At 44.2% G+C, this 27012-nt stretch overlaps 2 protein-coding genes across 8 annotated transcripts in view; one reads left to right on the top strand and one right to left on the bottom strand.

The window, feature by feature from the left end:
• The window catches only part of LOC102972458 (zinc finger protein 705A-like), a 31803-nt gene extending 23039 nt beyond the window's left edge, over positions 1–8764 (top strand). For 4 of the 7 annotated variants that reach the window (XM_042982885.1, XM_007080330.3, XM_042982884.1 and 1 more), the window contains exons 4-8: positions 3424–3509; positions 5327–5453; positions 6180–6275; positions 6761–6843; positions 7288–8764. In XM_042982885.1, the coding sequence (XP_042838819.1) occupies positions 3498–3509; positions 5327–5453; positions 6180–6275; positions 6761–6843; positions 7288–7932 (963 nt within the window). In that variant the 5' untranslated portion in view covers positions 3424–3497 and the 3' untranslated portion in view covers positions 7933–8764. Of the gene's footprint in view, positions 1–803; positions 979–2795; positions 2833–3423; positions 3510–5326; positions 5454–6179; positions 6276–6760; positions 6844–7287 lie in introns of all 7 variants that reach the window. The other 3 variants (XM_042982887.1, XM_042982886.1, XM_042982888.1) reach the window with 3 other exon arrangements.
• DEFB108B (defensin beta 108B) overlaps positions 1–26329 on the bottom strand; it is a 65900-nt gene extending 39571 nt beyond the window's left edge. The window contains exons 1-2 of the mRNA XM_042982771.1: positions 26294–26329; positions 19174–19250 (exon numbers count right to left, since the gene is read on the bottom strand). Of these exons, the coding sequence (XP_042838705.1) occupies positions 19174–19250; positions 26294–26329 (113 nt within the window). The remainder of the gene's footprint in view (positions 1–19173; positions 19251–26293) is intronic.
• Between the last annotated feature and the right edge of the window lie 683 nt (positions 26330–27012).

Below are 27012 nucleotides of genomic sequence, written 5' to 3'. Positions count from 1 at the left end.
AAGACGGATCACCATCGAAAGAGTGATCTGTCTAGAACTAGAAAGAAACTCTGAGGGTCTTTGTGTGGTGGCTGCATCCTCAAAGAGTTGGCTTTGTTAGCTTTTCCATCTGTTTGGGTCTGGGGAAGTACTGGAGAGAATTTATACCAGAAAAGACTGACTCCTGTATTTCAGAGAGGAATTTATAATCAGAAAATGATGGTTTATCTGACCACAGGCATTTGGGGGGAGGTTTCCTTACTGTGGGCATAGAATTTCTCTGTTTTCATAATTCAGATGTAACGATCAGAGGGGACTTGCCTAACTCTACCATTCATAGGTGCGTTTTTCCGCATTTAGACCATCGAGAGGACAGCATAAGTAAGTAAATATATAACAACAAATTTCATGAGGGACCTGAAAGGGCAGTAGTTCTGTTTAAGTCAAGGCGGAGGGCAAGGGAGAGGCTTACTCTGGTTGGAGTTTAGTGAAAGTGTCTGTATAATTGAGATGCAGACTGAAACTGGAGGAGGAGGAGTATGGGGCAGGACGTTCGTGGATGGAGGTGGAAATGAAGAATGACACCAGTGGCCAGTTTAGAAATAATAGCAGTGTGTTTGTCGGGTGGATGAAGGCATTTACAATACCAACACTCAGATGGAGCCATTAGCTAAGATTCAGACAGACGAGGAATACCTTTGATGTTTCGAGCGGTGGAGTTACTGTCCTGGGAAATATTTCATTTTAGGTGTATGTACGTTTGCAGGCAGAGGTGATCATTCAGAAATGGAATCCAGACAAGAAATTGGTTACTTTCAATTTAGGGACAGCAACAGAAAAAATGTGGAGCAGTTGAAGAAATGCGTGAGCCTACCAGGACATGGTATAAAAGGAGAGCAGGAGCTCACGTGAAGTCTCGAGACATTCCGACAGGATTGAGGAATTCTTTGCAGAGGACATGGGAGAAGGACCGATTGTAGAGGAGACTTAAAGTGTCAGGTAACGGCAGCAAGATGTTCAGAAAAGGAGGTCAGGGTTTAACTCCTCTCATTTCCATGTAAGGATTTATTTATGGAGACAGTGATATTAACAACGTGTACTTACAAAGTAATCATTGGTGGTCTTTGTAAGTCGGAGGGAGGGGACGATGTGAGTGAGGGACACCAGCACTTCCGGTTCGGCTCTGAAGGGAGGATGGAAGGCCAGGGGCTGGAGAGAAAATCCGTCCAGAGGAGATTTTTGCTTCAAGTTACGAGAGAGATAATGAGCGTCAATGAGGAGATAGGTGATTGTGGAGAGATGGACATGTTTTGGGGAAAGGAGAGTTCATAATATAGTTCTGAACAAAACAGGAAAAAGGAATTCAGTTGGACACACTGGACTTAGAGGCAACAGGACTTCAATTTGATAGAAAAAAATAACCAGTGGACATGAATGTAGGACTTGTGGGGAAAACTGAGGCAGAATGTCACTGTATGTAAATTCATCTCTGTTATAGGTTGAGTTTTGTGTTCCCAAAAGTCAAATGTTGAAGTCCCAACCCTAAGAATGTATTTGGAGATTGGGCCTCACAAGTGGTAACTAAGGGAAAATGAGGTCAGTGGGGCGGGCTCGGAGTCCGTTTGGTGTCTTTGCAGGAAGAGGGACTGATGTCACCGATGTGTGGCAAGCAAGAGTGTGGAGACACAGGGAGAGGACAGCTGTGAGCACACTGGGTGGGGAGGCCTTGGTCTCGTGCAGCGGCCAGATTCATGAGAAAATACACTTCTGTTGTTTAAGACCCTCGGTTGGCGGTACTGTGTTACAGCAGCCTGAGCAAACTAACACAGTATTGTAGTAGGGAAGAATCGTGTCTTTTGAAAGGGGAGAACGTGTAGATTGAAGAGCCTGCAGATTTGAAGTATTTATGGAGCGTGGAAGAATGATTCACTTCTCCAAGGTAGAGATGCCAGACACGTTGGAAAAGCCCTAGGAGTGGTGGTGCTGGTGTTAGGCAGGGATCGGCTTCTTTGCCACGTGGGTCACATTTGGCCACAGAAAAGGCAGGTGCACGGAAGTCACCTGCTGTCGGTTCCCGCACACACAGACCTGAGTGTGGGGTGTGTTTCTTGAAAAAGTAGGAAGAGGACGTTGTAGTAACAGCGGAGGGCTTCTCATTAAGTCAGAACTGACATGATTTTCCAGGTTAAACCCAGGCATGGGGTGTGATTCTTAAGGATTGAGCATGGGAGACAGGCAGAACAAGATTAAAATACAGAAAGTGTTTTGAACCTCTTCTCTTCGGGTTTTTTGTTAAATTAGTAAATCAATTAAAATCACCAGTTTATTGTGAGGATTAAATAAGTGGATCATGTAAATATCCAAGCAGAGTCACATTTGATACAAATTTCCTTTTTTTCCCTCTTTTTCTGGACCTCAGGTACAAATGGGTGAGTTATCCTATTTTTGCTTATGACACATTGTCGTCATTTTCCCATGAAATACATTTAATTATTATTGGTATTTTAGGGGAGAATTTACAGTTTATAAATGGCTTTCTCACTCTGTCTTTCACACACATTTGTGTATATACGTAAATGTGCATGTACGTATACGTGTATGTGTGTGTGTGATGCAGGATAGTGCAGCTAATGAAGATTCATATAGAATCGGATTTCAAGGCCTTGTGCTACCACTTAGCTAAAATAATCAAAGAGTAGCTAGATATCCTCCTGAACCCCAGCCATTCCAAGTTACCTGAATGTCCTTGACCTGGAGGGTTGGGACAGTACATAACAGGAACGCTCTGACTCCTATACTCCTCCTTTCTGATGCAGGGGAGCAGAATGAGTGCCACTGATCTCTCCAAATGGAGTAAGTCCTTGAATTGAGTAATCCTATCATAAAACAAACTTAAGTTTTTTGACATCCACATCTGGGAGGGGCAGATCGCAGAGGTGGAGTTGAGGGAGAGCAGAAAGGCAGTGTGGCTCCAGAAGGTTGCCATGGATGCTGGACAACCACTGCTTGTGTAGGAGAATGAGGAAATCTGAGAAAGTCGAGTATTTACCTCCAGATGGAAATCAAACTCGACGTGCGGCCGAAGTCCAGGATCCCCACGCTCCGGAGTCACAGAGGGAACTGAAGAACTCTGGATGCCGTGGGCCGATTGCCATATACACTCAATACTTTCAGTGGTCTTATCCTGAGACATCTATATTTGTATGTTGTTTTTTTTTTTTTTTTTGGTTTTTGTTTTTGTTTTTTTAGCAACTGTAGTCAGTCTTCTTAACTTTAGACCACGGGAGAGGAGGCGAGTCCTCTGCATTTCTTGTAGAGTGCGCTGCAGGTTGGTGGGGCTGGGTGGGGAGTGTCACATCCAGGTGAAGGTTTAGGGCTTCATGACAGTTTAGACTGGACATTATGTGCAGGACTGCATCTCATGGCTTCTTTCTCCGTCCTCAGCTTTGCCTGCTTAGTGCTTGGACTGCCAGTGAGCGAGGACCCAGAGAAAGACACCTGCACCTGGGTTATTGACAATGCAGCCACTGGTGAGTGGGGATCACCTCTTTCCGCTTACACCCTTGTGCCATCTGACGGGCGGGATTTTCCCATTGGCACAGATATTCCAGGTGCAGTCAGGAAGTATTCAGGGATTCGAGCTCCAGTGAAATTTCCCCAGGACTCTGGGATGGTTCTAATGGGTCAGGAACTCCTCAGTAACTAATAACCTTTCCACCTCACACTAGTTTACTCTCGCCTCCATTAAGCTTATGTATTTACAGAAAAGAAGAAAGAAGTTTTCTTTCTCTAACTTAGTCCATATCCTTACCGGGAAATGATTCCTTTCTCTAACTTAGTCCATATCCTTACCGGGAAATGATTCACTCACTGATCACGCTGTTGGCTATAATGGTCCTTTGTAAAGGGTTGTGATGAAGAGATGAGCCAGGAGGGCAACACTGTAGTCCAGTAGGGAGGTGGGTTCTGACAGTCCAGTGTTACAGGTCCTGGTTGGGGTCTTTGGGTGTGAAAGGAGCACGAGAAAAGTTTAGGCCAGAAAAGGCATGAAGAGTCACTCATTCTGTCCAGTTTTAAAGTTTTGATAGAGTGTATTTGTACTTTTAGAAACTTCTTAAAAAGAGAACTAACTTTTCACTATCATTCATGTTCCCAGTCACACATTTTGCCTTACTGTAATTAATTAATCTTTTAAGAAAATATTTCTTAGCTGCAATTAGTGTATAGAGAGTATTATTTCCATAACTGTGGCTATATACTCAGGACAAGGGAGTAAAGTACAATTTAAGATCCTGCAGAAACTTTTTAAGAATTAAATAAACCAAAACCAGTCAAGAGACTTCTGTTATCCTTTAGCAGAAGGACCAGATAGGAGACGGTGATAACTGGTGTCTGAGGTCCCAGAGAAGATTGGGATTGGGAGTCCTCGTGGCACAGAACCGGTCAGGCCAGGACTGTCCCCCAGCACAGCCATCTCAGAGGTCCCTGGCTTTGCTGCTGAGCCTTCTGACCTTGTCCTTTATTATGAATATCTGCGTCCCATAGAGATGAGCGAGACGACACTATTTTTACCAAGTTCTTTATGAAACCTGTTCATTTTTGAAGAATGCTAGAGACGGTTTCAAGGTTCTTGGGACAATGTAAGGCGTAACAGGCAAATGGCTTACATTTAATACACGTTTACTTAGATAGGAAGAACTTCGTACATTAGTTTATCAGGTCTTCCAGTACTCGTAACAGTTTATTAAATGCTTACCTATGGGAATGGCGTCATGGTTTAAAGAGACAAGTCACGGTTATTGTTTGCCTTACAGTGAGTTGGTCAAGTTACTTGAAATTACCAGAAAGTGAGTTTTAGTTATTAATTTTCAAGTGCCAGTTTTATAATCACATATCAGAAACCATCATTACCAGTTTTTATTTTAGATTTTGTCTTTATTTTATGTATTTACTTTTGTAAGTAGGCTTCACACCCAGTGTGGGGCTTGAACTCACAATCCAGAGGTCAAGAGTCACCTGCTCTACTGACTGAGCCAGCCAGGAGCCCCTAGAAATACCAGTTGTTGTTGTTTTTTTTAAAGTTCCAGGTAATATTATGTCACGCTTCACATGATACCCCCTTATAAAGAAGTTTTATTGCTTCAGACTGGATGTATCTCTGTGATGAATCTGAAAGGCAGCTGCCAATTCGGTACTGAGAATGAGCTGACGGAACCCCACGTTCAGTTTGATCTTTCGACACACCCGGCACCTCCGCCCCCTTCCTCAGAGCTGTCAGCTCAACCCTCCTACTCTGGACGCCTGTTGGGAGTGCTCGGTCTAAACGGGAATATCCATGATGTTTCAGGAATCAGTGACATTTGAAGATGTAGCTGTAGACTTCACCCAGGAAGAGTGGGCCCTACTGGATGCATCCCAGCGAAAGCTGTTCAGAGATGTGATGCTGGAAAACATACGTCATCTGGTCTCCCTGGGTGAGTCTGCCAGTACAGTACGTATGTGTGTATCTGTACGTATGTATACGTATACAGATGGGTGGGTCGGGAGGTAGTCCGTCCGTCCACAGGGATCTGGAATAGCTTCGACATACCCACTCCACACCCTTCCCTGAATCTTTCATAGACCTTCCTTGAAAAATAAGTTATTTCTTTGTATTTTGCTCCATCTAGTTTGTCACCCCACTAGAATGTAATCTTAGCCACAATTTAATGTCTTTGTTGCTACTCAGTCTCTAACACAAAGAAAACTGGGAACTCAGTATTTCTGAATGTAGAAATAAGCTGATTAAACATTTTCTAAATAATTATTCTGCTCTAGTCACTGTGGCAAGAGTTGAAAGCAGACTAATGAAAACAATAGAACTTGGTTATTCTTGTAGAGCTTATGTTTATTGGTGTCTGTTTGAAAATAATATTCAACCCACTCTGGAGATATTCAGTGTGTAATGCAGACTGACTGACTGGCGTTCTTTGAGCTTTGGGCACGGACATCAGCATCCAGAGGTCTTCACTGTCGTGAACACACTGTCTGGATGTCAGTGTTCTTTTCTATCCAAGTTGTGCCTGGGGTGAACTTCAGTGTTGTCCTTGTCCTTCCTCAGTAGCCTGTCCTGGACTTGATGATAATTACTAGCTTCGGGGAAGGAGAGGACTTTTATCAGCACAGAATTCAAAATCCATGTACCTTTTTTCAATGACCAGGGTACCAACATTGCCAGTCAGATGTGATTTTCCAGCTGGAGCAGGGAGAAGAGCTGTGGGCTGAAGGAAGCGGATCTCTCCAAAGCCAGGGTCCAGGTGAGCCGCAGGGACCTGTGCTTAGTAGGCGATGTGCCTACTCAGTAGGGAGCATGTTCCTGGAAATGCCAGCTGAAGGTCTTGTCCAGTGAGGGATGCTTCCTAAAATGCGAGGAAGGACACTGGGGCAGAATTCTTCAGTTACCATTATTCCTCTCATGTGACAGGCACGGTTCATGTTTCCTCCTGCCACTGTCTTTTTTTGGCTTTAGGGAGAGCATATTCATGTACTTATCGCAGTTAAATTTTCACACAGTAACTCACACTGCCTACCCAACTTCTCTCCCTTAGAATTTTTTTATAATTCAATTTGAAATCTTCACTTGCCAATTACTTAGTATTCCTGGAGTATTCCATCCCTTGATTTATTTGCCCCCATCAAAGTGCTGATTTTTGAAACCTAATCCCATGGGTCTTGGTACTTTTCAACATTTTCATTCCCCTAATGCCATTCGAAATATTTGTGTTTTTTTCAATTGTTTTAGGTGGGGAAAGTGCCCTTAAAGAACAAGACATGATAGCCCCACAGCGTATCAGCAGCAAGGACACATCTACGGTCACGCCAGAGGTGAGTTCCAGGGGTAGTCACCCAGCTCACTCAAAGACCTGGAAATAGGATGTTAGTAATTGAGCACAATAGCCTAATTTACATTAAATTGGGATTAAGCCTTTTGTTTTTGAGCAAAAGGTTTAATGAATCTGAGCTCAAATCCATAACCTGAGATCTTTAAGAAAAAGTTTTTAAACATTGATCAAAAGTTCATAAACACTGATCATATGCCTAGTCTTTGAAACATGTTAAGGTCTCCCAAATCCGGTAATAAGCTCTGCGGTTGGGATGCTACAAAAGGGAAAATCTTCATGTATGCAGGGGAGTAACCTATCATGTGTATGCAAGTAATACTGAATTTTGATTGGAGACCATCACTGAACGATTTCTATTCCTATAGAGAAGGGAACGTATGGACACAAGCAAAGCTTTACCAACCTTCCACCTCTTTCCCCAAAGCAGAAGTCTCCTTCGCCAGAGGATCCCTTTGAATGTAGTGACTTGGAAGAAGATTTCACTCGCAGCTTCATGGTGACTCGGCGTCTGTTGACTCCCACAGAAAAGACCCCCTGTGTCAGTAAACAGTGTCGAAAATCCGGTAGTGAGTCGTACCTTAATCAACACAAGCACCTTCACACTAGAGGTAGATCATGTGAGTGCCATCTGTGTGGGAAAGCCTTTAGCAATTGCTCCAGCCTGAGGAGACACGAGATGACGCACACCGGAGAGAAGCCCTACGAATGCCGTCTCTGTGGGAATGCCTTCATTCAAAGCTCTGACCTTAGAAAACACAATCTGACTCACACTGGAGAGAAACCGTACGAGTGTCACCTGTGTGGGAAAGCCTTCAGCCAGTCCTCCAACCTCAGACAGCACGAGAGAACGCACACGGGGGAGCAACCGTACGAATGCCACCTCTGTGGGAAAGCCTTCAGTAAATGCTCTGCCCTCAGACGGCACGAGAGAACGCACACTGGGGAGAAACCGTACGAGTGCCACCTCTGTGGGAAAGCCTTCAGTCAGTGTTCCGCCCTGAGACGACACGAGGGCACCCACAACGGAGAGAAAATTAGGAATGCCTTCGGCAAATGTCCTGACCTCACATGACCCGCGTGGCACGACTGTCACGAAGGCGGGCGCCACGTCCACCACAGTGGTTAACACTGAAACGCGCCACAGGACTCGCACGTCGTTCGGTCTCATTCGTCGGACTCACGCAAACTTCTCTGGGAGAAATCCGCCGTGTGCCGTCCACGCGGCAAGACCTTCGGTCAGTGCTCCGACCGCAGGCGACACGAGCGCACTCACCCTGTAAATGCGAGGAAGGGACAGGTTTGCGGCCACGGCTCTCGGCCTCGGCACCTCTGCACGGGAGAAGCCCGAGATCGGTAATCACCGTGCACGCCGCTCAGCGGGCACCGGGCCTGCGCCCAAGAAAGCTCAGTGAGGTCTGAGTAGACGCTCGCCCCAGATGGAAGAGGAGGAACGCTCTTGAGGAACACCAGAAGTCACACCGCGGTGAAGACTCACGGGAACCCTTTGGCTCACAGAGAAGCCCCGTGGCGCATGTGAGGACACAGACCCTACAGAGCAGTGTCACCAGCAGAGGAGAATCCAGTGGTCACTCCCTTCTTAGCCAACGTTAAAGTTCTTATCCTGAGGAGACATCAGTCGTGAAACCAAAGCGGAGGTAACTTCAGCTAGATTTCACATCAGAAAACTAAGTCGGGGGACCAAAACCTCTAAAAGAGCCTTTTGACGTAGAATTTAGCAAATAGTTCAGGATTTTGAGAAAATATTCATGGGGAAAATGTAGCATGTAAGTGCAAAATAGTAAGGTGATCCGGGAATACTGAATGCAGAAGTTTGTAAGAAATTAAATTTTTTCAATAGATTATTACTTGTAAATATTTAAACAATAAACCCTGTTGCTGAAAAATCTAATGTTGGTGAAGTTCTAGTTTTCTCTGCGCGGTTGTAAACAGGGGCTCGAGCCTGCGCCCCTCAGTACGTGGGTGAGACTCAGCAGGACTCCATGTCTCCCCCTTTCTCCAGCAGTTTTTTCCACACAGATCAGGTCCGCTCTTTCCAACGTGTCACCGTCAGCTGCCTCCTGCGCCCTGGTGGCACACAGCAGGGACACTCGGCCCGGCCCGGCAGGACCCTGCTGGACATTAGTGTAAGCTGCAGGGTTGTCTCCTGCCTGTGCCCCTAGGTGACCACATGGGGCCAGGGAAACAGGCAGTGGTCTTTCCAGACCAACGACATTCCTTGGAGTTTTTCTACGAAGATTCTTTGGGGGTAGGAGTTCAACCCACACCCATACCTAACATCTGCTCAAGTGAGTCCTGAGTTATGTGCCTACCTGCGCTCCAGAGCTACGGCCGTGTACCCCGAAACAGTCCTGCAAAGAAAACTAGTACCATAAAATCCCCTAACCTGTCAGACATCACAGAAGACTTTGGCATACATGTAACGTACTCTTCTCCAAACAAAATGAAAGTTCTCACAGGGGCCGTCTCCCCAGCTTTGGTCCCAGGCCTTGGAAATGCTCTGCCCTTCAACAAACCCTAATACTGGACCTAAACCTCAAGGGGGGATGTTCTCTTCCCAAGCTGCCACAATCCTAAAATCTTAGCCTGGGACCAATTAAATGAGCACATCTCTGGGTGGAACTGATCGTTAAAAAAAATTTTTTTGAGAGACAGGGAGAGAGGCAGCATGAGCGGGGGAACAGCAGAGAGAGAGGGAGGGAGACACAGAATCCAAAGCAGGCTCCAGGCTCCGGGCTGTCAGAATAGAACCTGATGCGGGGCTCAAACTCACAAACCATGAGATCGTGACTTGAGCCAAAGTCAGACGCCCAACCAGTGGAGCCACCCGGGCGCCCCAGATCATTTTTAAAAATTATCCACCAGTGATTTTACCCTGCAGCCAGGGTGAGTCATGTTCGAGGACAATAAGCAATCAATGTCCAACATCTTGGCACCCAGGCTGGAGAGGCAGGTCTGTGATCAGGCAGGGACACAGGGAGGTATGAAGGGGACAAATTAGTGATTAGAAATTCAGACCCTGGAGACAAACCTCATGGGTTTTCATTTCCATTGTCACAGCCAGTGAGATCTTGTTACTGAACCTTTCTGTGACTCATCAGTTCTAAGGCAGAATTAAGCTTACTGCTTTCATCTTCAGACTTACTGGAAAGACTAAGAACTCGGTTCTACATACACCAAGTTGTTATTACAGGTAATAGGTATTTTGTATTTGCCAGGAACATTGCATAAGCAGAGATGTGAATTTACCCCTCTGCCCTATTTTTATATTGAAATATTTCATAACCATTCTTAAAAATATAAACAGGTTGTATTATATGTCATCTGTTTATAACAATATGTACCTTATCCCCATGCTACAGTTGATTTTAGCTATAATCCTGAGCCCCAACTAAATTTGAGACCATTTCTGGTGGCTCGGCTGGGAATCACACACCCTCTGCCCCAGCGTGTCTCCAGGAAGGAAGGGATCCGTCCTGGTGCCTCCTGGGGGTGGGGCCTGTGCTAGAGTTGCGACCCCTAAGATTAACGCACACACCCCCTTCTGAGAGGATCTCCTGTTCCGAGGGGCTTTATCTCCACCGACCTATGGATGGAAGTGTGCTGGGCCGCTGTACTGAGATCAAGGGACTTCAGGGCAGATAAAGGAAAATCCATGACTACAAGGTGATGGAGTGACACAACTAGCTTTGCCTGGGTGGCACGTTGACAACTTGCTGTAAGGGGAAGTCCCTCACAAGTTGACTCCTTCCAGAGGAAAACCGTGTGGGGCCACCACCCAGAAGGGGAAGCTGGCAACAGAGCTCCGGGCGGGGCGGGGGGAAAGCCATCTTCGTGTCCAGATGAAGTCTCATTCGCATACGGGGAGTCCCCGGGTCACATCTACGGGGGGCTAGCAGCGCTGAGAGGATTGGACGGTCCATGGTTTACCTTTATGGCTAGTGGCTAGCAGGTGCAATGTCAGTATGCACAGCACGCAGGCTCTGAATGGTTAAAAATCTGCTAATCCGAGCTGTTTACAACAATTGGGTGTAAAAATGCGAGTTTGGCACTGGTGGGTTTTTAAGCTCATGGGCCTGGTCTGCTGCAAAGAAATAAAAAATACAGAGACCATCTTTGGCTCATTTATAAACAAGGTGGTAATTTCAACTGATTTTTCTTCGTGTTCACTGGTTACTTCTTTTGCCTGCTCAAATCCAGGGTTGGAGCCTTTTGTCATTGTACTCTTCGGAATTGTGCTCTTCGGCTCCAGAACTTCTATTTGATTCCGTCCTATAACTTCTGTCTCATTATTGAAACTCCCAACTTGGTGAAATAACGTTCTTCTGGTTTCCTTCAATCCTTTGAGCCTCACGGAGACACCTGTTCTGAAGCTTCTGTCCAGCACGTGCACGGTCTGTGCTTCCTCAGAGACCGCATCTGTCCGATCTTCTTTTCCCGAGGGTGGGGTATACCTTCTGATTTCTTCACATGACTCATAATTTTTTGCCGAATACTGGATATTTTGAATATTAGAAGCTGTCCTCAGAAATCAGATTCTCCTACCGTCCCAGGGTCTGTTGTTACTATGCTTGTTCAGTGATTTTCTCAACTCTTTGTAATGGCTGTTAGGCGTGTGTGGCCCTGAAGTCTGTTCTGTCAGCTCAGGGGTCACCTCATGACTTGAGACCGATCTCCTTCAACAACCGCAGCCAAAACACCCCGGTGCGGCGCCAGTCACGGCAGACTGACTCTGTAGGCGCTCTCCTCCAGGGCTTGGGCAGGACGTCGGCCCTGTCCCACCCTTCCCTGCACCTGCTCCAGTGTTGACGGTGGACTCTTGTGGTGCCCTCACACGTTTTCCCAGCACGTGTCCAACCGCAGGCATCAGCGTGGCCTTCAGATGCCTCGGCGCTCGGCAGGCTTATCTCCCAGCATCCTCCCTCGGGGGCTCCCTGGTCCGCCTGCCTCCCGCCCCTGTGCTCAGTCCCTGCAAGTGCAGCTAGTAGATTTCATTGAGACGCTCTTGACATTGCCAGCCAGGAGGGTCCTTCAGCCCCCAGGAAGTTCTAAGGTCATCGCAAAAGGAGAGCCCGTCCCTCCTGGAGCCCCCAGACGGGTCCGAACGCACAACTACGATTCCCTGAGAACGACGTTTGCGTTGCCCTGGCACCAGAAGGCTGCGTGGGGAACGTGGGCCACTCATGGCTGCCACAAAGCTGGGGAGTGTGGCAAAGTAGGTGGGCAAGTTAGAACATCACACTGCTGTTTTACTGAAATCAACTAGCTTTTGTTCTTCACGAAGCATCCCCCCAATTATTTGAACTATCAATAGCTCATTCTCCAACTTAATTTTGCAATTTTTGTTTTCCTAGTCCAGTTCTGTTTCCCCTGGCATTTGAAGATTTTAACTTACCTCTACTCTCTAAAAAATCTTACTAACATTAGGTAAATATGTAGAAGGAATGCTATCTGTTGTGTCCAAATTCCGAATAACCAACAATTTATCAAGGATTCAGTTTCATTTTATTACTTCCTGAAGACCCCAACTAACTGCCTTGTGTTTAGAGACAACACACATCATCATGGTATAACATATTTAAATACCCCTACCTTTATTTTCTAGACACACTACAACATAAAAAGTTATTAGCGTGCATTTCTCTGCGGAAAGCTTAATCTATGGCCTATAAGAAAGAATTATGGGAAATACCCTGCTGCCGCAGTTTTGGATTTTTGTTTTCTGTTTTCCCAGGACAAAAATTTAGTAGAACCCTAAACCTACTCCATACTTTAGTTACCTCCATTTCCAAAAGTAGAATACAAACTCCCAGAGGAACTTAACATTGTTTTCTCCTGGTATATTTTACTAACACCCAGCAGGAGAACTCAATTCAAGACTCAGAGCTTTGGCAAGGCTGTTTTCCACATTACACAAATATTCTTGTGGTTAATACCTTTCAAACACTGCTCACATGTCACTCCATAAAACTGGTCTTAATTCTATCAGCCCAAGTTAGGTCCTGGACCCTGAGACCTTTCACAATACTTGGCTTTCATGTCTCTAGTACAGGTTTTATTTCAGTGTATCACTTCTCTGGAGAATTCTCCTTGAGTGTTCATTTATTCATCAAAACCGTGTACATGAAACATACCAGGCACTGGTCTGAGAGCTCAGGATGCAGAGATGAACACAGAATTATTTCTGACTTCAGAGTCTGGTGGGTGTTATATCCAGATCTTAGCTTGAGAAGCAGCAGTACAAGGCAGAGGTTACAGGAACATATTTAGAACCAGACATTGTCTGAAGACCACGTCTACCATTTAGGAGCTGTGGGGCTTTGAGTAAATCATTTAACCATTTACTAATTGTGGATAATATTTCATAGGCTTTTTTGAGAACAGAATGAGTTAAATCATGTAACGCATTTACAAACATGGCTGGTCTAGAAGAACTCCATAAATATATATTTTTAAAAATTGAGATGTTTCCTTGGAAAGCTTTCTTAAATGTCTCCACATTGTTCAAAATACCATGCTAAAGCAACACATTATGCTAATTATAAATTTCTATGCAACTAATCGCTGTAGTATGGTATTCTGAACATACACATTTGATACATGTCACTAATTTGATAGACGCCATTAATCTGTGAAGGAAGCACCCTGACTGCATTTGGCTTGATCCCCCATCTTGTGTGTTTGTCAAATAGTCTTCAAACCCATGAGAACATCCCACCTGCTCACCAATTTCACACACAAAAAATGGGGACCTTTTGTTTGTACACTATTTAAAAAGACTACCCTACTTAAATGCACAGAATAAATTTTGCATACAAATAATGAGCTGAGCAGAGCACAGATCTCCCATAACCATGGGATGTGGGGAGACAGGGTGGTAACAGCTTCCACCCTTGCATACACTTGCCAGAGCTGCTCTGTTGTCATGGCTCATGCCAGGTACGCTTTTATATCAAAATCATCTTTCATTAACTTCTTCATAATAAGATCATTTCCAGCTTCTCTTTCATATCAGTAAAGTCAATAAACTATTTTGACTGTTGATATTTTATGATTATGTGAACATACCTTATAATCTAGTATATTGTTCATAATGAATGACTCCTGTTGCAGAATGGAAAAGCATGAAATGTATTTGGCTTCCTGTGTCCTTTTTTTAATATCTTTTTAATGTTTGATTATTTTTGAGAGAGAGAGAGAGACAGTGTGAGTGGAGGAGGGGCAGAATCGGAAGCAGGCTCCAGGCTCTGAGCTGGCAGCACAGAGCCTGAGGCGGGGCTCCAACCCACGCACTTTGAGATCATGACCTGAGCTGAAGTCGGACACTCAACTGAGTCACCCAGGTGCCCGTGCTTCATATGTTCTTAACAGTATTTGAGGCCTACTGTGATTTCCTCATTAGAAATTCCATTTGAATTTTGTTAAACATAACAGGCAAATCTTTTGTGATCATTAACTACGTTAGCTATAACAACTTAACAGTAGCTTGTAAGGCCAACTATAGTTACAACCATTTCTAGGGTTGGGCCTCCAATAACACTATGAGGTATTTCTTTCCCCCCAAAAAAACAGCATCTGGAAGCTTTTACAAAATAGTCTGACATTTTTACTTTTTGTTACTCTGCAAACCACCATCTACGAAACTCAGATGAAATGTTTTTAAAACTCTCCTGTTTGGGTAAGCACTACGAAAAGCTATCAGATCTTCATGGTGCTACATTCTGTTTACACTCTTACAAACCTTAACAAGTTTCTCTTAGTTGGATAGATTTGACTGTGCTAAAAGTGTGTATGGAAACACAGAAGAACAAGAATCCTTTGGAGTAAGGAAGCCAATTACAATGAATCAATTCACCATTAGAAGTGCTTGAAATCAGCCTTTGGAAATGTTGAGACAAGATATGACAGAGAATTTTAAAATCTGAATGCTGACCCTCTTAGAAAAGCTATTTTTAGAGAGTAAGACACATAAACTCAACTATACCAGAACCACATACACAAAAAAAAACATATGCAATACACAATCACATATTAGTTCTATTTACCCATCTATGTCAAAATTCTTCCAAATTAAAAACATAGATAATATGACTAGTACACTGTCAATTACGAGTTATTAATAGTAGGAATAATCAAATAGGTAAGTAAGTGTTAGAAAATTATAATGGAGTTTTAATAAACTTTTAATTTTGGAATAGATTGTATTCAGAATAAATTTACAGAAAATTTGCAAAAATATAAAGATATTTCCCATATACCTAAGACCCAGTTCCCTCTCTTATCATCTTGCACCACTATGCCATTTTTGACTCAATTTATGAATTAATATGTCATCAACTAAAGTCGATATGTCATTCCGACTTCTGTAGGTTTATCTTTACTGTTCAGACTCCCATCTAGTATACCACATCATATTTATTCATCATGTCTCCTTAGGATCCTCTTGGCTATGACATTTTCTTAGATTTTGGTTTTTGATGACTTTGACAGTCTTTAGAACTACCATTCAGGTTTATCTGATTTTTTCCCCCCATGATTAGAATGTCTGTGGTTTTTGGTATTGAGAGGAAGATAACAGAGGTAAATAGCCATTTTCATTACTTCTTTATCAAGGCTCTATGCTTTCAAAATGACTTAACAGTGCTGTCAGATTTCTCCACTGTGAATTTACTTGTTTTCCCGTCCTTACTATTCATACTCTTTGGAAGGAAGTCACTGTATACAGCCCACATTTAAGGAGTGGGGAGTTATGTTCCACCTCCTTGAAGAACAAAGTTATGAATCAGTTACTTTTTTGCTCTTGGTATGAGTACTATCTATTCTTTCCCATTCATGTATACACATCAATTCATATCTATAGATTTTATACTTTGAATCAGAACTCAATTCTACTTTATTTTGTTGTCCAAAGTATTTCAACTTTGGCATTAGGAGATCTTTAATTCGGCTCTTGTTTTCCTTTGGCTTAACCTCATCTTCATTTTTTGTTTTATTAACTAACTTCCTTTTTAGAAACTCAAGGTTCTTCAGGATTGTCTGTACATTTCCTGCCCAGTCCTAATATCAGCCATTTCTCTGAGGAGCCCTGGTTCATCCTATTGGAGACCAGTATTAAACCCAGGTTCTAGAGCTAAATGTGCTTGTTGCTACGGAGTGCCATTGCTTCTTGACCCTCTCAGTGGACAGTGCAAGGAACTGTGTGTGTGCACGCGCTAACCTACGAATATACACCCAACTATAAATATTGTTTATGAAAGCCATCTGTATCTGTGCTAAGCTAAGCACTAGTTCATAGTGATGTATCCAACATGGATTATTCTAACCTCCTTTCCATGCTTATCTCTAACTTCCTACCCTAAAAGTGAGGTACCTGGCTCCTGCTATCCACCATCCTTTTTTAATTGTTAAATTCCAGTTCATGTGTATAGTGGTTTCAGAATTGTTAACTAGTACCTCCCCGGGAAAGAACTTTATCAAGTTGAGTACACTGTTTATGTAACAATTCCTTTTGGTTTTGGTCTTACAGACTCCACTCATTCCAAGTTACTTAGGCCAGCCCCATCCTTCCTCCACCTACAGTTTCTTTGTTTCATACTTTTTAGCAAATTCATTCTGTAACATTCTTATTCCATTTTGGGATTAAGCTAGTTCCCAAAGGATTATTTTCAAATTTAAACTCATTACGATTCACCATTTTTGCTGTAAAATTGTAAGGGATTTGACAAATGCATAGGGGCAGGTAACCACCATTAAAGAGTCATTTAGAATGTTTCACTTATTCAATCTTCTCCTTTCACAGATCCCGGGAATCTACTCATCTATTTAGCATTTCTATAGTTTTGCATCTTCTCCAAGATCATAGAGATAATACAGTATGTGTCCTTTTCAGACTGGCTTCTTCTACTGAGAAATATGCATGTAACCTTCATCCATGTCTTCATGTGGCTTCATACTTCATTGTTTTTTCATCGCTGGATACTATTCCATTTCACGGTTGTACGTTTTGGTTATATATTCACCCACTGAAGGACGTGTTGGCTCCTTCCAGTTTGGGGCCATCATGATAAAGTTGCTATAAATATTGGTGTGCTGTTATGGTGTGGGTATAAGTTTTCAGTCCAGATGGATAAATATCTAGAAATACAATTATTATGAGACGAGACCATGTTTGCATTGTAAGAAACCTGCCAGACTGTCTTCTAAAGTATCTGTGTCACATTCCTTCCCACCACAGGTCCTCGTGGTTCCTCAGGCTGGTCAGCAGAATGTTTTGTGAATTTTTCTAAATTTTAGCATCATCTTAATGTGCAGTAGTAAGTGGTAACTCACTTAATTTGCTTTTCCCTAAAAGTGAGTGGTGTTGAGGATGTTTCTGTATATTAACTTGCTATCTAAGTTCTGTATTGGTATCTCTCCTCAGAACTCTACTCATTTTTACTTTTTTTTAAATTTTCTTCTTTTTAGGTGTTATGAGTCTTTACCATATTTTCCATACAAATCCTTTCTTCTGGTATCTGTTATGCAAAGATCTCCTTGTCTGCAGAAGCCTTTCCATTCTCTTAGCAGAATCTTCTGCAGAGTAACATTATAATTTTGATGAAACTCGCCATTATCGATGTTTCTCTTTCATGGATCATGCTTTTGGTGTTGTATACAAAAACTTACCTCTATGCCCAAGTTCAAGCAGGTATTTTCTTTTTCCAGAATTTTTTAAGTTTGCATTTTGCTTTCAAGTTTATGTAAGTTCTAGCGTGTGGTGGGTTTTCTGTTCATTTCTCCACGCGGCCGAACAGTTGCTGCAGTTGTTACGGAAAAGAATCTACCCCAGCCCCCCTCCCGCTGTACCGCTGTGCTCCGAAGGCCAAGCTCCGGTGACTATGGGTCTATTTTCAGGCCCTCAATTCTGTTCCATTTACCTATGGGTCTGTTCTGTCGCCAATGTCATTCTCTAATCGCGATGGCCCTTTGGGTTAATTTTTGGAATGAGCCGAAGGGGGTGAGGAATCTTCGACTTTCTCTAAGTGTGCAAGCTATTCTAACGTTGGAAACGGTTTTAAAAATCTACAACTTACCGGGATTCTGATTCAGATGGCATTGAATCTACTGACAAATAGGTGTGTCATGTTAACAATACTGAATTTGCCTATCATGAACATGATTTGTGAAGACTCTCTCTGAGGGGCACCTGGGTGGCTTGGCCAGTTAAGTGACGCTTGATTTCGGCTCAGGTCATCGAGGTCACAGCACCGCGCCTGCTAGGGATTCTCAGCCTCCCTCTCCGCCCCTCCCCCGCCCATGCTCTCTGCTTCTCTCTCAAAATAAATAGATAAACAAATTTTTTTAAACACTCTCTTTTATATCCTTTCACGGTGTTTCCGTTTTCGGCATGCAAATTTGTATTCATTTCGTTATATTTGAAATCTAAGCATTTCACTTATTTGTGCCGTAGAATCTGAATACACAATTGTCAGCAAATTTAAAATTCCTTGACAAAATAAAAGACGTTGCACCCGCCTGAGGAAAATTTTCTCCGCGACCCACAAGAACCCGGAGGGCAAAACCACCAAAACTGCGTCATTACTGGGCACGCGGTCACCACACTGGGGGGAACCCAGAGCCTCCTTCCGTCTCTCCCAACAGGAGCTGACTCACTCCCTTGTTACGTAGCTGATAACCTCACGTACTTAATAATCCAAAGGCAGGCCCTGCTTACACTGGAGGCCAATCAAGATGAATGTCATCATGGCTCCCTTCTTTAACAAGGGCTCTTCCGTCCAATTAAGCAAATCATTTAGATACGGCCTTTATCTCAGCACAGATTTAAGCCATTATTTACACTGAAAACCGTGGTATCAGGTTTAAGGCACCTACTTTGTAAACTCCCCGTATCTTTCCCCTGTGCTTTAATGCGTAGGACACACGAGGGGTTAAAACGTTTACACCTCACACCAGGCACCTCTGGCGCTCACCCCCAGCGAAGGCGGCAGGGTCCTCGTCCCGCCTGGGGGGTCCCGGGGCTGCGCGACCCCTCCCCACCGTGCACGTGTGCACCCCGGAGCCGCACCAGGGCCCCTACACCCCCCGAAACAATCCCGAATCCCTGCACCTGCCCACAGCATGCTGTGACTTCCACCCAAAGGCCCTGGGTGAACGGGCACGCCCGGATAATACGTCCTGGGAAAAGCCTCCACGCCGGGCGGTGCGGATAAACAACGAGCTTCTCTCTTGCTATTTAAGAGAAACATCCCGCAACAGCCCCCTCCCACCAGTGCGGCCGCACAGAGACGTCACTCACGGCAGATACCGTCCCTCGTAGTCCCTGGTGTCGCCTAGTCCATCGCCCCCCGAGGGAACACGTCCCCGAGCTAGCGTCTAGGGCAGGAGCGCGATGCGCAGATGCGCATGCGTTCCACGCGGGCCAGGGGCAGCGGGTCGGCGCGCCCCCTGCCGGCCTTCAGGGCGCAGCGCAGGAAGCTCTGCGCTCATGGATGGACAACAGCACCCCTGGTGATCATTGGTTATTGGTTACCTAAACGCAATCGGCTATTCCCTGTCACTTATGCAGCTGTTCACACTAGAGCCCAGATGGTGAAGAATAAACCGGCACTGCTTTCCCAGTAGAGAAACTGCCTTATCACAACATACACACCTGACTCGCATCAATGCTACATAGCGGCGCCACAGGGTCAGAAGCTGCCTTTTTTGTGTGTCCAGAAGCAATTTTGACGAAGTAGAATGGAGTGATTCATTGACTTTACTTCTATCATTGTTGCACTTGTGGCATATTTATGTTATTATTATACACTGTATATTACATCTGATTTTTTTCATGTCCTCCTATGCCACAAATTGAATAAACTGCTATGGACGAATATACTGAATATACTGAATAAACTGCTATGGACTGAATAAACTGCTATGGACATTACTGAGAATGTCTACAATTTATGATAAACCCTCTTCCTCTCCTGCTTGTCCTGATTTTTATTCCACCACCATTAGCCCTAAATCATAAAAGATTCGAGGAAGCTCCAAAGTGTCACACACATTCTCTGCCTGTCCTCACTCAAGTTCCCCTCCCCACAACGCGCTGTCTCCTTCACTGAGTCCCTGGGCGGGGCCTGCGGCTCCCCTGTGCTCTGAGGGGTCCTAGTTCCCCCCAGCACCTCAGGTTGACAGCCTCAGCCCCTGACAGCCAAACTCTCAGCTCCCTGGAGCCCAAACCCAAGGGTTTTGGCGTCACCTGCTGGCCATCGCGTATGCAACAGGTGCGGATGCTAGTGTGGTCTTCCTAATATTGAAAATAATCACGGTATTAGTAAAGCCTGTTAAAAACCCAAAACAAATGGGCAACAGCCTTGAAAAGTCCATGAGCAGACAACACCACGTTAGTGAAGCATGCTGAACTTAATTTACCTGATTTTTAATTTGGTCTAGTTATATCTTGTTTTTGCCTATGGAAATCACAAGCAAGATCTAAACTATTTCCTCAAGTTGATATGTGGTAACGAGCAACCAATTCCCATTATTTTAAAAAATGTAGTAGCACAATGTATCGCTATGAATCATAAACAGCCAGTGTCTCCCCACTACATAGTGTGCTTTATAACAACATACCCCTGTGCCTCCTTCTAGGTTGCATGCATGTAGTGCTCTTGGATCACAGAGTGAATATTTAGTGTGTGCGCAGCAAACTTGCTTATTACAACTCAAGGATTCATTGATTCCAGTTCTATTATTACTTCATTATGCATATATCTATGCATTATTTTATATATTATTATATTAAAGTCACATGACATAAGACCTTTTTATCACTCTCTCCTTTGTCTCCTGATAGGACGCACTGACATTGGCGATAATTTTCACAGAATGTTTGTAATTAAATCCAGATCTTCTCTCCCTCTCCTCTCTGTCCTTGTATTTTCCCCTCTCCCCCTAGCCAATGAGCCCATGAAACGCTGTTTCCCTCCAAAGCACCATGCTCATCATCCTGTCACTTTCTTCACTCAACACCCCCTCCCCAGAATGTGGGGACTCCTTCAGTGAGTCCCTGGGAGGGGCCAACATGTCCCCTGGGCTCTATAGGGTCCTGGTTCCCCTCAGATCCCCAGGCACTCTGAAATCAGCAATCCGGAGCCAAAACGAAGGGTCTTGGCGCCACCTGCTGGCTTTGGGGGGTGCATCAGGTGTGAATGCATCCATTTCTCCCAACAGTGATAACAACCACGGTAGGAGTAACGTCTGTTACAGTCAAAAGCAAACGAAGACTAGTGTTGAAAGTTCCCGAGCAACAGCACCAGTTTAGTCAAATAAGCAAAGCTCATTTGCCATATTTTCCAATGCCAACCGACCCTGGGTCTTGGCTTTTTCTGCTTCTGGAAATCGTAAGGAAAACATAGTGTTTCTCAAGGTTCAAATGAAGGATCGAGTAACCAGTTCCACATCGCTGAACATTCTTATAACCAGTCACTGTGCAGAAGAAACAGTCATTCTTCTCCCCGAATATAAGCTGGTTTATGACAATATATCCCTGAACCCATCCCATGTTTGGAGTACTTCAGGCTCAGAAAGTTTTTGCGTGTGTCCTGAATTTTCACCAAGTACTATTCAACAGTTTATTGGTGGTACTTCAGTATTGCTTAACTTTTCATATATATATATATATATATATATATATATATAAAATTTTTACTGTATACTCTATTAAAGCTACATAACATGGGTTCTTTTTATTACTCCTTTGTCACCTGCTCAGATGCATTGTTATGTGCCCTTATTTTTACAGAGTCTTTGCAGCTTATGATAAATCCTTTTTTCACCTCCTCCTTGTCTTGGTTTTTATTCCTACACGACTGGTTCATGAGCTCATGGGAAATGCTATTTGATTCCTAAGAATCATGCATCTTCTGTGCCTTTCCTCACACAACCTCTTCTCCCCAACGTAGTGCCTCCTTCACTGAGTCCCTGAGAGAGGCCAGCGGGTCTGACAGTGGCTGTGATCAGCTTCCTGGAACCAAAACCCCGGGACAGGGACTTAGCGCCACCTGGTGTCCGTGGGAGATGTAGCCGGTCATCCTTTTCATATGATAATGACAGTAGTATTAAAGTCTGTTAAAATCTAAAAGAAATGGAGCCCAGCTTTGAAAATTCTCTGAGCAGGGAAAACAAATTTAGTAAAACAAGCACATCTTAAATTTGGTTATTTTCTGAGACTCACTGGTTCTGTGTCGTATTTTGTGTGTCCTCTGTAAATCACAAGCAAAACTTGAACTGGTTCCCAAGGTTAACTGGCTTCCAAATAGCCAGGAAGCAATTCTTTATGATTAGAGAGTTATCATATTATTACCAATCACTGTGAAGAATAAACTTTCACTGCTTTCCCAGTATACAAGCTACTTTTTTTCTTTCTTACAAGCTACTTTATAACAATACAGTCCTGAGCCTCGTCCCATATGTGTGTGAGTCTTCCTGGGTCATAAGTCATGCACTGTTTTTCGTGTGTGCACAATAAACTTTTACTAAGTACTATTCAGTTATTCATTGCATTTACTTCTGTTACTGATACACTTGACATATATACATATTATTTAATATACTAGTATATTAAAGGTATATAACATGGTTTTTTAATAACTCTAATTTGTCACCTAAGATGCATTTTATTTTTATAGAATCTATTTTATAGAACTTATTTTATTTTTATAGAATCTCTGCAATTTAATAAACATAAATCCACCACCCCTCCTCTAGCCCATGAACCTATGGGAAATGGTATTCCACTCCAAAGAATCATGCTCCTTCTGTGCTTTTAACTCAGTCTCCCCTCCCAGAATGTGGTGACTCCTTCACTGAGTCCGTGTGAGAGGCCAGCAGCCCCTGTTTTATCGTGGGGTCCTAGCTCCTCCCAGACCCTCAGGTACCAGTGTCTGATGGCAGTTCTGATTCCTCTGCTTTTTGGAGAGGAAACCACGGGGTTATAGCACCACCTAGTGGACATTGGGGGAGGCGCGCAGCGGATGTGAAGGCTTCTTTGTTCACTTACTTGTTCATTCTTTTGTTTATTATAATAACGATGATACTATTAAAGCCTGTTAAAGTCAAGACAAATGGAGGCAGCGTAAAAAATTCCCTGAGCCGAGAAATCCAGTTTAGTGGGATAAGCAAACCATCATTTAGCTTAGTTTGCAAGGCAGATTCGGACTGAGTCATTTTCTTTTTCATGCCTCTGGAAATCAAAAAGCAAACTAAAACTGTTTCCCAAAGTTGATATGAGGTAACCAGAAAGAAATTCCCTACCATTAAATTTTTTTTTAATAGTATACCTAGTCACTGTGAAGAATGAGCAGTCACTGTCTTCTTATATAACCTGGTTTGTAACAATCTAAAGCCTCATTCCCTATTTGGTTTCTATGCTCCTGGGTCCCAAACTGTCTTTTTGGCGTCTGCACAATGAACTTTGTCAAATTACTACACTGATTCGTTGACTTTCCTTTTCCTTCCCTTATTTATTGCTGAACTTTTGATATAGTAATAAAATGTAATAGAATTATATGGAAGGTACATAATATGGCTTCTTAGCACTATCTTTTGTCACCTAAGATGCATAGTTACAGGCTGTTCTTTTAATAGAATCTTTACAATTTATGATAAATCCTTTCCCCTCTCCTTGTCCTGACCTGCATTCCCCCACTCCTAGCTCACGGGCCCATTGGAAATGCTTTTCCACTTCAAAACATCATGCTCCTTCTGTGTCTTTCCTCACGCAACCTCCCTTCACCAGAATGTGGTGCGTCCTTCACTGAGACACTGGGCGGGGCCAGCGGCTCCGCTGTGCTCTGAGGGGTCCTAGTTTCTCCCAGAGCCTCAGGTCTCTGATCAGAAACTTGGAGCCCAAACCACAGAGTCTTAGCGCCACCTGGTGGCCACGGGGGATGCATCAAGTGGGGATGCTTGTGTCCACGTTCCTCTTGGTTAAAGAAATGGGGGCGAGAGAGAAGGGAGGGCACAGCAGAGACCTAAATGAAGTGTGGAGACTAGAAGCAGAGCGGGGAAACCACAGGAACCTTCCCGCGGCCATGTGTGGGGTCTCCAGTTACTGAGAGATTACTGAAAGAACTCGGAGACGTTCCTTATTTAGGAAACCTAAACAAAACCAACAAAACAGAAAATACTAACCTTTTACACATCAAAAGCCTTTTAGAAATTACTAAAATAACTCGATAATAAATTTTTTTCAAATCACCTAAAACGGCCTTTACCAGAGTGCACTTTTATCCAACATTAACACTTACCACTCTCAAGGAGACGAGGAGGCAGCCAGAAAAAGCCCTTGGCCCACCAAGGGGAGGAAAATTGGGGCTGAGTTTTCTTCATTTCTGGGCCATTTGTTAAAATAGATGTGAATTTGGAGACACCGTGGCCAGTTCTGTGGGTCTTCCTGTGCCTTGACAATCTTTGCTGTCATCATGGTGCACACCTGGCTAGATCTGGTTTATATCTGGACACTATAACCTTCTCTCCAATGTCACGTCACTATTGAATTCCTTAAAGCATTTTGAAAGCCTGCTTTCCAATTTTTCAGAAATTGTTATTGGAACTGAAACACTTGATATATTTTCACAAACTGAATCCACTGCACTGGCAGCCAGACTAAGCGGGAGTCATGACCAGTATCTGCCACTCAACCCCTGCGCACGTGGTCAGTCTTCATCATCCCAAAGGTAGCCTTTCCCACCACTTCTGATGGCATGGATTCATTTTTGTCCTTTAAAACTTGAATTTATAGATCACGTGTCCTTTTGTGTCTGGCTAAGTCCGTAAAATTTGTTCTAATCATTGGTCGATTTGTAGGTCACTAATTCACATTGTTGATTATTCTGTTTAATGACTATTCAATATTTACTTACCTATTCTTTGTTAACGGGCATGATGTGAATATTGTAGGGGTTAACTAATGAAGGTGCTGCTGTGAACATTCTTGTCCGTGACTTTTGGAGACCATATATGGAAGACTTTTTGTTGCAGCTGAACCATGAATAGATACGTTAAACCATAGGATGCGCTTATGTGGATCTTTAAACTTCCAAACCACTTGCCCAGATTGTCCCAAGGCACACATCCTGGGTCATTCGACAGCTCCAACACTTAAGCCAAACAAAATTGACCGAATTTTCTGTTTTCTGTCACTCGAGTTAGCAGAATACACATCCTTCCCAGCTGTCTGGAGACGGACATAAACCATGACGTTGGATCTGGGCTGTGAGTCAGGGCTGCAGTAGCAGGGTTTCTGACCTTGACCGTGGAAAGGGGAACTCACACTTTCTTAGGTTGCCCCACACCTTTGTCACAAACAATAGGCATCCTGTGTCCATTTGTCCTTCAACTTGTAGGTCAGTCTTTTCTTTTTTTCTTTAAATTGTGGTAAAATACGTATAAAGATTTACCATTTTAACGATTTTTGAGTATATAATTCAGTGGCATTAAGTACATTCACATTGTTGGACAACCATCACCACTATCCAAAATTCAGAATGTTCTCAGCATCCCAAACTCCCCAATAACTCCTTCCCCAGCCCCCAGTTACTTCTACTTTCTGTCTCTTTGGATTTGATCACTACTTGTACCTCATGTAAGTGGAATCTCATGGTATTTGTCCTTCTGGGTTGGCTGAATCACTTGGCACAGTGATTTCAAGGTCTATCCCTGTTGTAATTTAATCTGTCAGAATTGCATTTTTTTCAGGCTGCACCTCTATACCACATTTTGTCTATCCATTCGTCTGTTGATGGACATTTGGGGTTGTTTCTACCTTTTGATTGCAAATGATGCTGAGTATCTCACCCCCCGCTGCTTTCAACGATTTGGGCTATATACCTAGGAGAGGGTTTTCTGGCTTGTATGGTTAATTCTGTGTTTAACCTTTTGAGGACCTGCTGAGCTGTTTTCCACTGTGGAAATTTTATACCATTTACACCCCTGTGGGCAATGCACAGGGATTGTGGCTTCTTCATATCCTTGACACCATTATTACTTTGTAAACAGCCATCCTAACAGGGGTCACGTGACATCTCATGGTCATTTCCATTTCATCAGTCCTTCCTGCCTAGTGATGTTGAACATTTTTCACAGGCTTATTGGCCAACTGAAGGTCTTCTTTGGAGAAATGTCTATTCAATCCTTTGCCCAATGACTAATGGGGATCATTTGTTTCCGTCTGTTACTTTTTAAATTTGAGAAATAATCCACGGTGACTTTGACGCAGGATTTTAAACAGTACGTATCTACCGGCATCCTTCCCCGTGTCCAGCCCTCACGCGGCCTCTGGGGTGAAGCCCTTGCTCCGGAAGCCGCACTCAGGCTGCATCACTTCCCTCCTCCCGCAGACACCAGGCCTTCGTCAGCGCTCCACTTGCCCAGATGTCCTTCCCTTCGTCCTTCTCCTTGCTCATCTTCACCCAACTAATTCTAGCCATGCTTTAAGATTCAGCTCAGGGCCATTTCTCCAATCCTCCACCCAAGCGGGCCAGGCTGACCCTGGTGGCGCTCCCGCATTTACCCCACTCGGCAGAGGTCTCTGCATCTGCCCCCTGAGACAGAGCTCCTGGGGTCTGTCTCCCTCCCCGGACGCCATCTGTCTTGGAGAGGGTGCGCCTTTGTCATGCGCCTGCGGCAATACCTGGCACGGAAGAAGAGCTCAGTGCCTAACAGAACTCGACTCTTGATTCATAGAAACTGCTACCAGAAAGGCTATTTTGTCAGGAACGCATGGCAGTACCTGTTTCGCTGCACCCTCACCTGCGCTGGGAATTACAGTATTTGCGGCCAGGCCTGGGGACGGGGCTCGGGGCAGCATGGCCCAGGGAGCGATGGCCCAAGTGGGACTTGGGAACCCGGGCTGGGGCACAGGGCAGAGGAGGATGCTTTGGTGCTGGGGGGACAAAGCTGCGCCCCGACTGAGGGTGGGGCTCAGAGCAGGCACAGCTCCGGCCCGTACGTGGTGAGGCACTGTCGTGCCCCAAGCGCCCCCATCCTGGGGGACGGAGCACAGCAATGACCAGAGCCCCCGGGGGCAGGTCTGTGCAGCAACCACTCTGTCAGCTGGCTCAGCTTTGGTGCAGACTGTGGGAGACCT

Source organism: Panthera tigris, chromosome B1 (assembly GCF_018350195.1).
Source record: "Panthera tigris isolate Pti1 chromosome B1, P.tigris_Pti1_mat1.1, whole genome shotgun sequence".
In the NCBI taxonomy this organism is placed as follows: Eukaryota; Metazoa; Chordata; class Mammalia; order Carnivora; family Felidae; genus Panthera; species Panthera tigris.
Note: the sequence above shows the minus strand (reverse complement) of the source record. Positions and strands in the feature narration are given on the sequence as shown.